Source organism: Akebia trifoliata, chromosome 4 (assembly GCF_017979445.1).
Source record: "Akebia trifoliata isolate Shusen 1 chromosome 4, ASM1797944v1, whole genome shotgun sequence".
Lineage (NCBI taxonomy): Eukaryota > Viridiplantae > Streptophyta > Magnoliopsida > Ranunculales > Lardizabalaceae > Akebia > Akebia trifoliata.
Window position 1 is genome coordinate 4,554,877 of NC_141378.1, and position 14,096 is coordinate 4,568,972.

The 14,096-nt window shown below is 31.9% G+C and overlaps 1 protein-coding gene across 2 annotated transcripts; it reads right to left on the reverse strand.

Annotated features, from left to right (window-relative positions):
- Positions 1-1,332: 1,332 nt before the first annotated feature.
- Positions 1,333-7,014, reverse strand: UMAMIT25 (nodulin MtN21 /EamA-like transporter family protein). Of its 2 annotated transcripts, XM_086438626.1 has the most exons (7): positions 6,727-7,014; positions 3,772-3,834; positions 3,326-3,442; positions 2,805-3,054; positions 1,968-2,126; positions 1,703-1,854; positions 1,333-1,614 (listed from the first exon to the last, which is right to left on the reverse strand). In XM_086438626.1, exons 1-7 carry the CDS (start codon positions 6,900-6,902, stop codon positions 1,458-1,460), a joined length of 1,074 nt encoding a protein of 357 aa, XP_086294752.1. In that variant the 5' UTR covers positions 6,903-7,014; the 3' UTR covers positions 1,333-1,457. The 2 variants fall into 2 exon arrangements, with proteins under 2 accessions (XP_086294752.1, XP_086294753.1); XM_086438627.1 differs by lacking the exon at positions 3,772-3,834.
- Positions 7,015-14,096: the final 7,082 nt, after the last annotated feature.

Sequence of the window (14,096 nt, forward strand, 5' to 3'; positions counted from 1 at the left end):
ATAAAACCACAGATTTCAACCTTAGATCCACAAATCAATGAAGCAATACCAGATCTACATCAGCAAATTAATCAAAAATCATTTCAAATGCAATGATCTCTGCTGAAAACAGCAAATCGAATAAAATCTAATTAACAATTACAAACTAGGGTTCCAAAATCGTAAATATAGCTGAAACAAACGAGAGATCGAAGAGAAAATCAGATAGAATGTGAACCAAAACAAGATCTTATATGGTTCTTTGTGTACTGCCACATCAGTGCAATGGCCAACGAAGTTGGTCTAGAACAACTATTTTCTAAATGAGAGAAGGATGAATGGTATTGATGCAAGCTCATGTTAACATAAATATTATCTTTTTTTATTATAAATCATGTAACAATTATAAAAAATAAAATAAAAATAAGAATAAAAAGGTCATGCTATAGTGACATCCAATGGACACTTTTTAGGTATTGTTTGTGCATAAAACTATCAATTTTTCTCGAGTGTACTAGTATATCAAGAAAAAGTATCCATGGTTTTGTATACACCACAATGTACTGGCGGTAGTGTTATAGTAAGTCATTGTAGAATTTTTCTATGAAGAGTTTTGAAGAGTCTTCACCTCTACGCATCCCTTTCCTAAGTTGTAATTAAAAATCTCAATGGATCACTTGATCAATCAAATGCATGTCCTTTAAATGGTAGATTTCATTGTTGGAGGATAATCAAACTATGTGATAATTGGTCAGAAATTTACCACAAATTTCATTGTTAATGTAATAATATGTGCAATATATATAAAATGTATTTTTTATATTACTTCCTCTTTTAAACCAAAATACTTTTTATTTTTATAAACTTGATAACATCTATTTAATGAAATGGTGAGAAACATTTTTACATTCTTTTTTGTTAAGTATTTATTCATGTAAGGGTCTCTACCCTCACAATTCTAATAACAGACCCTATAACATTAGCACCACAACATGGTATGTGTTACATTGACATTAAATCTTAAGCCCCTACTTGGTACTAACTATAACACCAAGCAAAAATTTGTAAGGTTTGAGAATGCTCGATTATTCTTCTGCAAATCATTCTAATTTTGGATCACATTTTTATTTTATTTTTTTGAATTTTGTGATGGTTGAAGGAAACCAATTTTAAATTAAAGATAAGGGTAAAAGGATTTTACATCTCTTTCTTGGCAAAATTGTGAAAATTAGTAATGCAAACTAGTAAATAATGTTTGGCAAGACATCTCTTATTTCCCAAGGTATTAAACTAGAAATTAATCACCCAACACTAGTGAGAGAAAGAGAGAGAGAGAGAGGGAGATTTCCACACTTAGATAATCTCAATATTCATTAAAAAAAAAAAAGCAAAAGTAAAGTACACCAACTTTTTCTATAATCTTTTATGGAAACTGAAAGGAAAACAAGTTATAAGGTGTAATGTATTCAAATTCCATTTTAAAGATTGCCATTGGAATACACAGGTAATTCCGTCTCACTTCCCTTTATTCTTTCCAAGCTCTTCTCATTAACATTGCTTGTTACATTCATCTCTTTATCCTTGCCCCATAATACAGCATAGAGCCCCACAACTATTAAACCAGACCCCAAAGCACTGAAATAAACAATAATTCAATTACTTAATAGATAATTTGCATTGAACGGACTCGAAAAATGAAGAAAAATACGAGGATCAAACATACCTTCCCACGTAAATTTTTTCATCAAGTATAGCCCAACCAAGCACGGCTACTATGATAAGTAATAACGGATTGAACATGGAGACGTAAAGAGGACCTCTCCTCTCGATGCACCATGACATTAGACCAAATGCGAGTGCCGAACCCACAGCTCCCTAAGGTTTTTAATCAACAAAAATATGAAATTTAACGAAAATTAACAATAAATTATATTTGGACTCAACGCAATGATTATGATCACATGATCACTTATTTTGATGAAGCTTACAGTGTATATAGCTGCAATGAGCCTAATGTTTGAACTCAATGACCATGCTTTAATATCATGGTCCACAATTGCTCCAATGGCTCCACATTGAATGCTTGCCATGAAACACATTAAAGCAGTGGTTGTGTAAGGAGCTGCAAATGCCTTGCTCGTCTTGGCCTGAAAATAAATAAAATATCAAACAATAAATTTTTTATTTTTTTTGTTTTTTAACTTGAGATTGATCCCATGATCTTTATTTTTCAACCTTTACACTTAATGGTCGTTGATTGATCATCATGGATATTTTTGGACTTCTGACATCAAACAACGTATAATGCACATAATCAAATGTATAGGTGAGATGGGCCAAAAAAACATATATGTTTCTTGGGGACCAGTACAATTTTTCTAGTAATCCATTTCTTCAGAAATCCCTAAGGAACATGATTGCATATCAGCCATTTGTTTAGAGAGCTTCAAACCTAATTTATGAGGGTAATAGTTTTCCAAGTTCTTTAATTACCCAAACAAAAGAATTTTTTTTGTTACAAAAAGTCAATCCAAAATTTCACAGAATTCAGATTGATCAAATCCCAAGACATCGCGTGTATTAAGTCATATATGATTTACAAAAATACCCGTATTAAGAAAGCCTTCAATACACGTGACGTCTTGTGCAATTGGTCAATTTGAAATTTTATAAAAATCTCAAATTGACTCTTCTTTGCGCAAACAAATTATCCTCTAATATCCAAACTAAACATTTCCATGGATGGTGTTACGCACAAACGCTTATCACATATTAACTGCTAAACATGACTTATGAAGAAGAACAAAAAAGAGTTTAACCCTTACTTGGATAATGAACCAAGCTGACCAAGCAAGGCAACTAGCAATAACAAGCAAAGGGCCCAAAAAACTGGTTTGCTCATTGTTTGAATTCTCCTCTTTCATGCTCTCTGCATACCTCCAATGGATACTTGATTCCCCTATTTTAATGAGGCTTCCTTTGTAGAATGACATTAACATGGCACCACCTACACACAGTATTGTCCCCATCACCTTAGCCTGCCCTGCTTTTCTCTTTATCCCCAATGTCTCTATTCTACAAAAATCATAATTAACAAAAAAAAATAAAAATATACCACTTCAATGGCACATATGTAAATATATTATGTTCATATCAATCGGTCAATCCAAAAAAAAAATTGTTGGAAGGTAAAACATGTGGATTAATTTAGTTCGTCCAATCTTGACTGGACAGAAACCCAAATAACATACCACGTTGATAAATGATGAGGGCACAAATACATGAAATTGATGAAATATAACATTGTTCATGGTGATGATGGATATATAATCAAATTTAGCTATACCCAAATGGGAGTGCCATGACGAAAGTGAATGCTGGTACTAAATTGTTCAACGCACATGCGATTGTTGGAGACGAATATTTGAGCCCGATAAAATACAAGCATTGATTCATGGTGGCCCTGCACATTTGACCAATTCTATTAATTTCAATAGAAACCATCAGTACGACATATATAGAAAACATAATAAAAAAAAATGTTGCAAACTTGCACTAAAGTACATGTTGGAAAAATACGACTTACATATTTTTGTGAAAAAATTATAATATTATTATAGATATACAAACTAAAACTCATCCTTTTAACAGTTTCCTTAAGTGGAATCATAAATCAATAAACATTTTTCGGGAAAAATGTTTTTCTTAGAACTCATTTTTTAGAGAATTGTTTTTTCCTATATTATATTTCTCTCCAATCAACATACAATGTTAACGAAACTATAAACTCACCCCAATATGGACGATAAAAAAATCTGGAAGAGAATAGATCTAGTGATGTTTCGCATTGTTTTCCTACACAAAGATGTGAAAGAGGGTAAGAGAGAATAATAATAATGATTCAAAAAGTCAACCAAAATTGACGATCTTATGTGAAAAATCTTACTTGATGGAATGATTATATCCATCCGATTAATCGCTCTACTTGGATAATCAAGGGTGTATATGTAAGATCATAATTGAACGAATAATTATAGAATAAATTATAACAATTATTATCATCTTTTTTTTTTCACAAACTCCATTGAAAATTGGAAAATTATTTGAATTGCTTTGTAAAGTACAAGAGTGCTCCACTGGCTTTTGCCAAGAAAAAGGTCACCCACTTTTCTCCGAGATAATGCAAAAGCCAATGGACCCACACATTAACATAAAACATTTGGATTTGGATTTTTCAAGAAAAAGAAAGAGTGTTGATAATATGATGGACACGACGTACGCTAACGTGGAAGTATATAATTTATTAAAAAATAAAAAGAGAAATTTCCCTCTCTTGCTTGTTCTCTGCCCACATATTTATTTTTTTAGATTTCGAATCTTAAAAAGAATCGTTGGGCCCACATTGATTATCACATAGACAATCCAACGACACAGACATCTAGATTTCATGAAATTATTCTTATTCAAAAAAAAAAAAAAAATTTGAACTTGATCCATGGTGTATAAAACGGATGGCTACCAAGCACCCACATTTAAAGATAAAATTCAATAGTGAAAAATAACTGTTTTTTATTTATTTTAATTCATATAATTTTATTCTCTACAATTCCATTTCATCAGATCATGATTTTGAATGTCATAAGGTGATCAGATCTGAAAGTTTCTTTTTTTTACTAAGAGCAGGAGAGAGAAACTCTCTTTTTCTCATTTTTATTTATTTATTAAGTTATATGCTTCCACATCAACTTGTGTCAAGTCAGTCCACCAAAAGTCTGTCATATTATCAACACTCAAAAAGAAAATAATGAAACACAACAAGAGGAAATTTTCATTTATAATATTTTCAAACAAACAAAAAAAAAAATGAAAAATTTGAAAGAATCCAATAAGCAATAATGGGTTTTCTATGAAAAGAATTGATAAGACATAATAAGTTGGCTTAAAGTTGATTAAGAGGAAATTACTAAAAAAGGGGAACGTGTGTTTTAAAATTACTGATCCATATACTTTTTACAATATTTATCAAAAAGGGTATTTACCCTCTTTGGTAATAATTAATTTTACCAAAACCAATATTGCTATGGTCATTTAATTGAATTGACCTTTTATACCCTTATTTTTAAATAATCCTTGTTAGAAAAATAAATAAAGAACTAGAGCTGGTCGGTCGTCTCAAACACTGGAATACATACATATTAAGTAGAGTTGTGATAATCTGACTTACCCATGTGGCATACTCACTGGGGAAGCGCAGTTTTGTATCCCAAGGAAAGTAAATCTACGAGTCCCGAACATGTCATGCCAGGGGTGGTGATTGAGTATGCCACGTGTGTAAGTTAGATTATCAGGATTCTATTAAGTAAGATGAGGATAAGAAGAGGACTCCACTGACTCATATTAGCAAACACCCATTACAGAAAGTGACATTTTGGCGTGGTGGCGCGCACATAACTGCCAAGAAAAATAAGGCCACAACATCCACTACTTAATACCCTTATTATGCTAAACCATCACTCACTTTCTCAGGTAGTGTACAAGCCTATCAACTCACATACGCATAAAACATTTGGATTTTCAAGAAAAGGAAAAAAAAAACCCATAAGAGAGAAAATTTTCATTTATATATTTTCCAAACAAGGAAAAAGTCCAATAAGAAATAATGTTTTTTTTTTTTTTTCTTTTCGAGAAGAGCAGACTAGATATAGAAAGTTGGCTTCAACTTTAGTACATTAATCTATGATATCAGGCACGTATGGTTTCAAAATTACTGGCCCATACACTTTTTACATTATTTATCAAAAAGGGTATTTATTTATCCACTGTGATACTTTTTTTTATCAAAATGGGTACCATTATTTTATGGTCATTGGACATAATTTACCCTCAAACCATTGTTTTGAATTCATACAAAATTACAAATAATCTTTATTCTAGGTCAACAATAAGGGTATAACAGTAATATCATGAAAATGGCCATACAATAAGTATTTTTTTTTTTTGGTGAAATTAAAAAAAATACTAAAACCCGCGTAAACCCTTTTTGATAAATATTTAAAAAAAGAGTTGGGGTCATTAATTTTGACAAAATACCATTTGTAAGATGGAATATAAACATGAATAGATCTGAATGAAAGAAATTAGTGATGTACACACCAATATTTGAGTCTTCAAAAAATCGGACCAATATTTGGTGCACGGATTGTTCATACATTGAATTGCCAAATTCTCGATCTGATCATCTCAATTTGATTTTCAAGAAATTGATCTAGGGGTATCAATGGGTCAATTTCGATTTGATTCAAAAAATAATCATTGTCAGAATCGTTAAATTTCAATTTTCTCATATCTGATTCTTATAGCTTTGGATTCTCAAATGGATGGAATCAAAATTTCTCCTTGACACACCCCCACATTGATCTACTTACAGTATATCCATCAACTCCAAAATTCTTAATAATTAAAATAAAATAAATCTTGACTTGAATGTCCAATTAATCAAGTGGACTCGACAACTCAATACTAATGTCTCTAAATTAAATTAATATATAAAGCACAGCTCAAACCCAATTTAAAAGACGAGTTAAACTCGAAACTCAATTGAATTGACTCGTAGAATATGCTAATATACTAGGTGGCGCATGTTAGCGAATCAAAACTTAACAAAAAGATGAAACTCATCATCATCATCGTTATTATAATCAAGAAATAACTATAAAAAATAAAAATAAAAAGTATGATTTATAATACCTCTCAAAGATATAAGCAAAAGGGATGATAATAATGATGGCAAAGATCTGTCGATAAGTAACCATTACAAATGGGTTCATCCCTGAATCCATGGCCAGCTTTGATATAATGTTCATTCCAGCGTAGCCTACTTGTACTACTACCATGGCTAAGCATGGCAACATCTCTGTCATCATCTCTTCTTATCTCTCTCTCTCTTTCTCTCTCACTGTATCAGTTGCAAAAGAGAAAGAAAGACAGAACGAGAGATAAGAAGCTTAACTTTAGCTCACGATGAGAAGAATGAGAAGAAAGAGCAGTGAGGACGGATATTTATAGGCAACTCGGGTCTCGGGTGCACATTAGAAACAAACCATGACGTATTATTGGAACAATTATAATAACTGAAAGTAGTCTCAATCCCAAATATCTTGATTTTGCTTTCGAAATTCGTGAAACCGTCAGCTTTCTTGCACCACCTGACCTTCTGCATGTTTCGCTTTTCCTTTTTTTTTACTAAAATAACCTTGTTTTATTTCTAAAACTATATCCGTGGTATAATTTTGTTGGGGCTATTTTTGTACTTTTAATCTCATGACTAACCCTACACTCAAATCTTTGTCCATTAGAATGTGTAGGCTACTTTTCATATTTGCAAAATAATTAGGTGTGATTCGATACTCCACCCTTACACCAATTTCACAATAGTCTATCAAACCCAAGATAAGATAAGAGCGAAATATTGATTTCTTAAAGATCAATACCATTCTTTTAGGGATTAATATAAATGTTTATGGCTAAAAATTATGAATAATGGGATAGTCGAATTTATTGATTTTCGGGTACGAAGATATCAAATGGAATACATCATATCAAACGACATATCACTTGGTTATATAATTATTCTATTAGGTAAGTGTCGTAAATAATTAAAAGGTATCAGATACTCTGATGTGTGTTTTGATTCAAATTCTGATTTTAAACATTTGAAATGACAAAATATCATCTAATTCATTCCAATTGGGATAATATTTTTCTTAGAGATTAGTACTAATCTTCTAAGGATAACGTAGTTTTTTTTCCTACATTTTTCTTGATATTCCTTTGCATCTCAACCATTTGTTTGATAGAGAGCTTTAATGATGGGTTGAGACTAATCAAACACATTCAAGACCCACTATCAGACCAACGGTTGAGATGAGAGGGTAACACCCCTAAGATTTCTTTGATAAATCCATTCTCGAAAAATATTTTCCATCTCTTTGAACTCATAACTAATCTTCAAAATTCCTTTATTTTTTCTGGTATCACAATATCTTTTAGTTGAGATTAGAAAAATACTTTAAATATTTGTGACATATGGGAATATTTGTTTTTTTATTGTCCAGACTCCAAACTGTACATCAAACCCAATCATCTAATGGGTGGGCCACCACTTATATTCCCAACCAACAATTAATTGAACAATCCATTGATATGTATAGTATAGCAAATATATGCTCCATTCCTAAAATTATTCACTCCCTAAAATAGGCTCTGGTGTTTTTTGAAAATTCTTTATTAAAACCCCCTGATATATAGGGGATATTACAAGTACCTCCTTACTTTTTGCAGAAGATGAAATGCTGGTCCCCTATTAATTATGTTGCAGTCCATGATCCTTGTTAGGTCGGTGAGAAATCATTCAACATATAGTTGAATCTTCCCAAAAGAAAACTATAATTAATTTTAAGAGCTTCTATTAACACACCCATTTTTTACTTATAACACACCAGGTAAAAGAAAGAGAATGCATGAAATGGCTTTTTCCTCAAGTTAATCCAAAAGAAAGAAAACCTGGTATGAGACTTTTATGGAATCGGCGAAAATTTTCTTATAAGGATATTTAATATTCTTGAAAAAGAGTCTTATAGGCATGGAACTCTTCATTAAAAATTAAAAATTAAATAAAAAAAGAGAGAAAAACATCTCTTGTAAACCTTACTCTGAAAGTTAATTCTTTTAAGAACATTCTTTGGGAAAGTTTGATATATATATATATAAATTGGCCTAAAGAACACCCCCCACCAACCAAAAAACAAAGAAGAAGAAGACAGATTAGAAGTAGAAATTTCTTATACATCTAATCCAGAAAATCTAAGAAATAGCTCTTATGTTTTTATCTTTTTCTATTAGAAGAAACAAAATTAGTGATCACTGACTAGTAGGTGAAGATGGGCTTCGATTGAAGGTTTTAGTATCAATAATCATAGACTTTAACCAACCGAGCAACCTTGCATCTTCGAAGGAGAGATCTTAGGGTGAATTATTATTTCGTGAGTCGAAAATTAGTTACTTACGATTTCAGTTAACTGTTTATTTTAATTGCTAAAACATGAATGATCACGTTTTTGTTAAAATAAAATCAGAATAGTAAAGAATTCGACGGTTTTAAATTGATAATTTCGCAAGTTTAAAGTCACTTTAAACCTGTGACATAATCACTTTAAAAGTCACCGAATTTGTTACCGTTCACATTTTGGAATCATAAATTCTTCAAAAGTTGATTACTTTTTTGTAAATATCCCTAGCTCTTATTACTTAATAGAAAAAGAAAATGGCTCTATTGTAATTTAACAATATTAAATTGAAACACCACCAATATGTCCTTTTTTTTATATATAGTAAAAGATAATTATGATTGTACAATGCATAATACATGAAAATCTTGAGTTAGATATCATGAATATTGTTCATCAAATATTCAACCTGGGGTCGATGGAACTTTATTATAAAGAAGTTTTGTAAAACAATGATGAATATGGAATTTTGGGTTTTGGCAGCATTGGCTTCATATTGAAAATCCTAGGATTAGGGAGGCTATTATTCTCAAATACAATGAAACTCTATCATCTAATATACGTGGATCGATATAAAGCTTAGCCAAATCACATAAATCTTAGAATTCTGGATTATTCATCACTTACATACATTTTAGTGATTCGCACTTTAAAAAAAAGGGGACAATTAAGGGACACCATTATCTCCACGTATACCCATTAAATCAAAATTTCTTTGATTGAAACATACACTAATTAACCATGATATTGACAACAATCACTCATGAAAATCCAATTATTCAAGGCCTCTACTGTAGAAAATGATTTTCTTGCATGGTGAGTTGGGGCCAACTTACTATAGAATTTGAGCACGTAATCGCGTCGTCGCGTGTTTCACTAGTGCTTTCTTAGTCGTCCACTACAAGCAACAAGAAATAAATTATTAAAGATGACATTGAACGCCACATTCAATGTCGGACTCTATTTTGGAAAAAAGTAATGGAAACAATTAAAGATGACATTTAGCTTTCAACCAATGTTGGTGCCTATTATGCAAATAAGTCGTGTTTTGCAGAAACTATGAAGTAGGCTGGTTAATGGATAGTAGAAATCCAAATTCGAAAAATTGGATATTATTTGAATTTTTTTGGATTTCGATATTATTTCAACATTTGAAATATTTTTTGATACGTATTCAGATATTGATGCATTTGATTCGGTAATATTCGATCTGATTTCTTAATAAAATTAATATATTTATTATACATTATATTTGATAAAAAAGAAATCTCTCGATGCTGCATCTCTTCAATCCCAACTCTATAGTCTCTACTATCATCTTCGCGGTTTAGGGTTCGTGTGTTTTGAATCAAGATTCAGATCATCTTCTCCGAGGAACGACAATCGATTATTTATCTTTCTCGACAAATAGTATCTCTCTCTCTCTAATGTTCAATGTGCGAGCTATAAAGCTCTCTCTCTCTTCTCTGATCTTCAATCTGTGAGCCATAAACCTCCTATTTATTCTAAAAAAATCCACCATCTTCAAGCATATCAACTCAGGTGACGTTACAACGATCACGCTAGGAACATGATCTCATTCTCTCTCTACATCTCTCATTATCTCATTTGCAACATTTACCAAATAACCATTGATTTCTTTTTTTAAATCATCACCCTCAACCAATGTTTTCAATCTCAAATCCCATGTTCTTCTACTTCCCCTGATGTTTTATTTTCTAGTGAAGTTTGAAAGACGAATTAGATTGAACATGGATGGTTTTGAGAGAAAAAAAAAGTTAGGGTTTTTAATAGCAAGATTGAAGACATGGGTATTTGATGAAGATTTGAGTATTGTGGTCATTTCATTTATCGAATCGGGTATTTTTTGAATATCCGATGAACTCATCGATTTCAATTTTGGATCTAATTTAAAATATCCGATCAGATTTAAATTCGAATACCTTTAATTTTTTTTTTCCGAATTCAAATTCGGATACACCTTATCCAATTCTATTGGTATCTGTTGACAACCCTGCCATGGAGGCACCAGAGTCCATGTAGTAGAAGAAGAGAAAATATCATCACATTACACAAAACTAGAAGGTGGCATGTGCAAACTTTCATGTATCATAATTTTTTTTTTTTTTTTTTTTTGTAATTTAAAATATTATGAAGATTACATAATAAAAAAGATATTTTGTAATTTTAAAAACTAACCAACCAAATTATAGGGTAGTGGGATTGCTACTTTCTTAGATTTTGACCAAAATGAAACAGTTGTGAGATCCTAATTTTGATGTCCAACCACTTTTAATAGGCTTTCTCTCGTTATAATTTTAAAGACATGTGGGCCCATAAGCCATACAATAGGTAGTAATTAATTTGATACCCTACATTACCACACTTCTTCTCTCTCTCTCTCTCTCTCTCTAGCCCATTAATGAGGCCTAACAGAAGGAACAAGAGTTCGCTTTGGTCGTGATCTTTAGCCCAAATAGGTAGAGTTGTGCATGATTTTTTTAATTAAGTCCAAAAATTAACTTGGGTCACTCTTTGACCCAAATCCATTACAGGGCCGAGCTTGAGGTTAACCAACTTAAGCTCGATAGGGGGCTGACCTAAGGTAGCCCACTTCTTTAGGGTTGGGTTAGATTCAACCAAGTCCAGCCTGAATCCATCCATCGACACAGCTCTACATGTACCTCTATTTGAAATCTTCTTCGCTCTATACCATAATTTTAAACCTCATCAACTCAGTCAAGTCCACTCATTTTCGATAGTATTTTGAGATGAGCGCAGTGGACATTCAAGGAAGACCCGATGCTCCATAGCCATGTACCACATGGTACTAGCAATAGCATACTCTTTTTTCTTTTTTATTTATTTATTTATTATTATTATTATTATAAGAAAGGTATCTGGGCCAGCTTACGTGCACCAACTATTCCCTCCTCTTCGAACAAGACTTGCGAAACAGGGTTTTAATCCTGCAGTCCGTGACTACTGATATTAGTAGTCGGTGGGAATCGAACTTGAGACCACAGGGAAAACACACCCCTTGACCCTGAAGTGTTACCACTCGGTCACCCATCTGGTGGTTTAGCAATAGCATACTACATATATAGAATGTAATATAATAACTTATTTAGTGATTTTTTAGATTATTTCCTCGAAAAGATTAGGATAAAAATTAGATTGGATTTGCAAATATTGATTATTTCTCAATTTAATTAGAACTATTCTTAGGTATGGCCAATATTGTATTAGATTAAGATTGATTCATGCTTAATTTTTTATTAGAGTTAAAAAAAAAATTATAGAAAAATCTAATCTAATCAAATGCATTGTGATATAAGAAACATTATGAAGGAACCAGTTTGCTAAGTTATTGTTAGTCTTTGAGTGTTGATACCATGACCTGGATTTAAAATCTACTTTTACCTATTAATTATTATCACCACTATTTTCACGTACCTAGCAAATCAGAAAAGAAAAGGAAAGAAAAGAAAAAAAGAGGGGGGGGGGGGGGGGGGGGCCACCAAAGAATACTAGCAAAAAAAAAAAAAAATTAAGTAAATTAATATTTTTAATGAGAGATGATACTATGTTATTATAAATAACAATGGGTTATCAAAGAAAAACTAACCTGACAAGTGGGAGCTTCTTAAGTGGGACCCACTTGACTAATGTTGCTAAGGGGCCACGGGGGGTCTGTGCCTCTATCCTTTTCATGGAAAGAAGAATGGAGAAAAGTGAGGTGTCTGTCAGCCATAACATTTTCACGTTTTTGTTTATTTTGTATAACGCTTGTAACCCTATATAGACAAAATAAAAAGTTGCAACGGCTATCAAAACCAGAGAGATAAAGAAAGAATTTTATATTTATTAGTGGGAATAAAAGCAAGTATATTATGGACTTTTCGGATTGGCTCCCTGGGTAAGGAGGGATATTTGAGATGCCTCCCTCAGATTAGAAGAAAATTTAAATTTGGACTTGATCTAATTAAAAGTCTAAATGAAAGTAGTCTGGATTCTGTTCACCCCGTAGTCGTGTAGCTACATGACTACCTACTCTTTTTTTTGTCTTACTATGTGGCATTCTTTTTCAATGCATTTGGTCTATTATTTTTGGCCAGTCCTTGGTAGACTTATATGCCAAAATTTTCATCGAATTTTTTTATTTCAATTGAATCCAAGTATTAAAACCCACAAAAGGGCATATAATGTAAAAGCCATGAAAAATAAATGAATAAAATGGTCGAATCCAATAGTCAGAAATCACCAATTCGGGATCTTTCATTGTTTAAGTCTACCAAGGGTGGGTTAAACAAACATGGCCCAATGGAAATTCGCCTACCCGGAACTTTTGATATAAGACTTTGATGATGATAAAGATATGCAACTCGCACAAATTAATTGAGTAACAAAATGTATGAGATGCATAGAGAAATTTTGAGAGATAATTAAAAGTACACAAATTTGAACAAAAAACATAACTCGACTTCATCCAAGGAAGGTCAACCATCAAAACTAATTTCTTGGATGCTAGTTGCCACCGCTCATTACCAATTGCACCCCATCACGTAAAAATTTGCCTTTGCAATGCATTTGGATGATTGCACTCCAAAAATAATATAAAAAATACTACACTCCACTTATTCTTCTTTGTCCCTTGTAATCAGCATTTATCCATATTGATAAATCAAGGATTGGTTGGTTTTGACGATTTTAAAGTTATTGTGAAGCTTCAGAAAGTAGTTGGAATCCATGTTGATACTTCGAGTTGAACAATGATTGTAGAATTTCAAGAGATAAAATCCAAATATAAGCTTTTATCAATTTCTAAACATAGCCTAAGTAGATACTGAAAAGCACACACCTTCAAGGGAATTGGTGTCAAAGGGAACATGAGCAAAGTCAATCACAAGGCAAATAGAGCACAAACATAGAAGAAGCCATGGAAACGTGAAGAAACTCTTAAATCATAACATTACCATAATGAAATACAATTAATATGTTAAAATCGAGGTTTTAAGAAAATTTTCTTTTAATGTTAGAGTACAACCAACA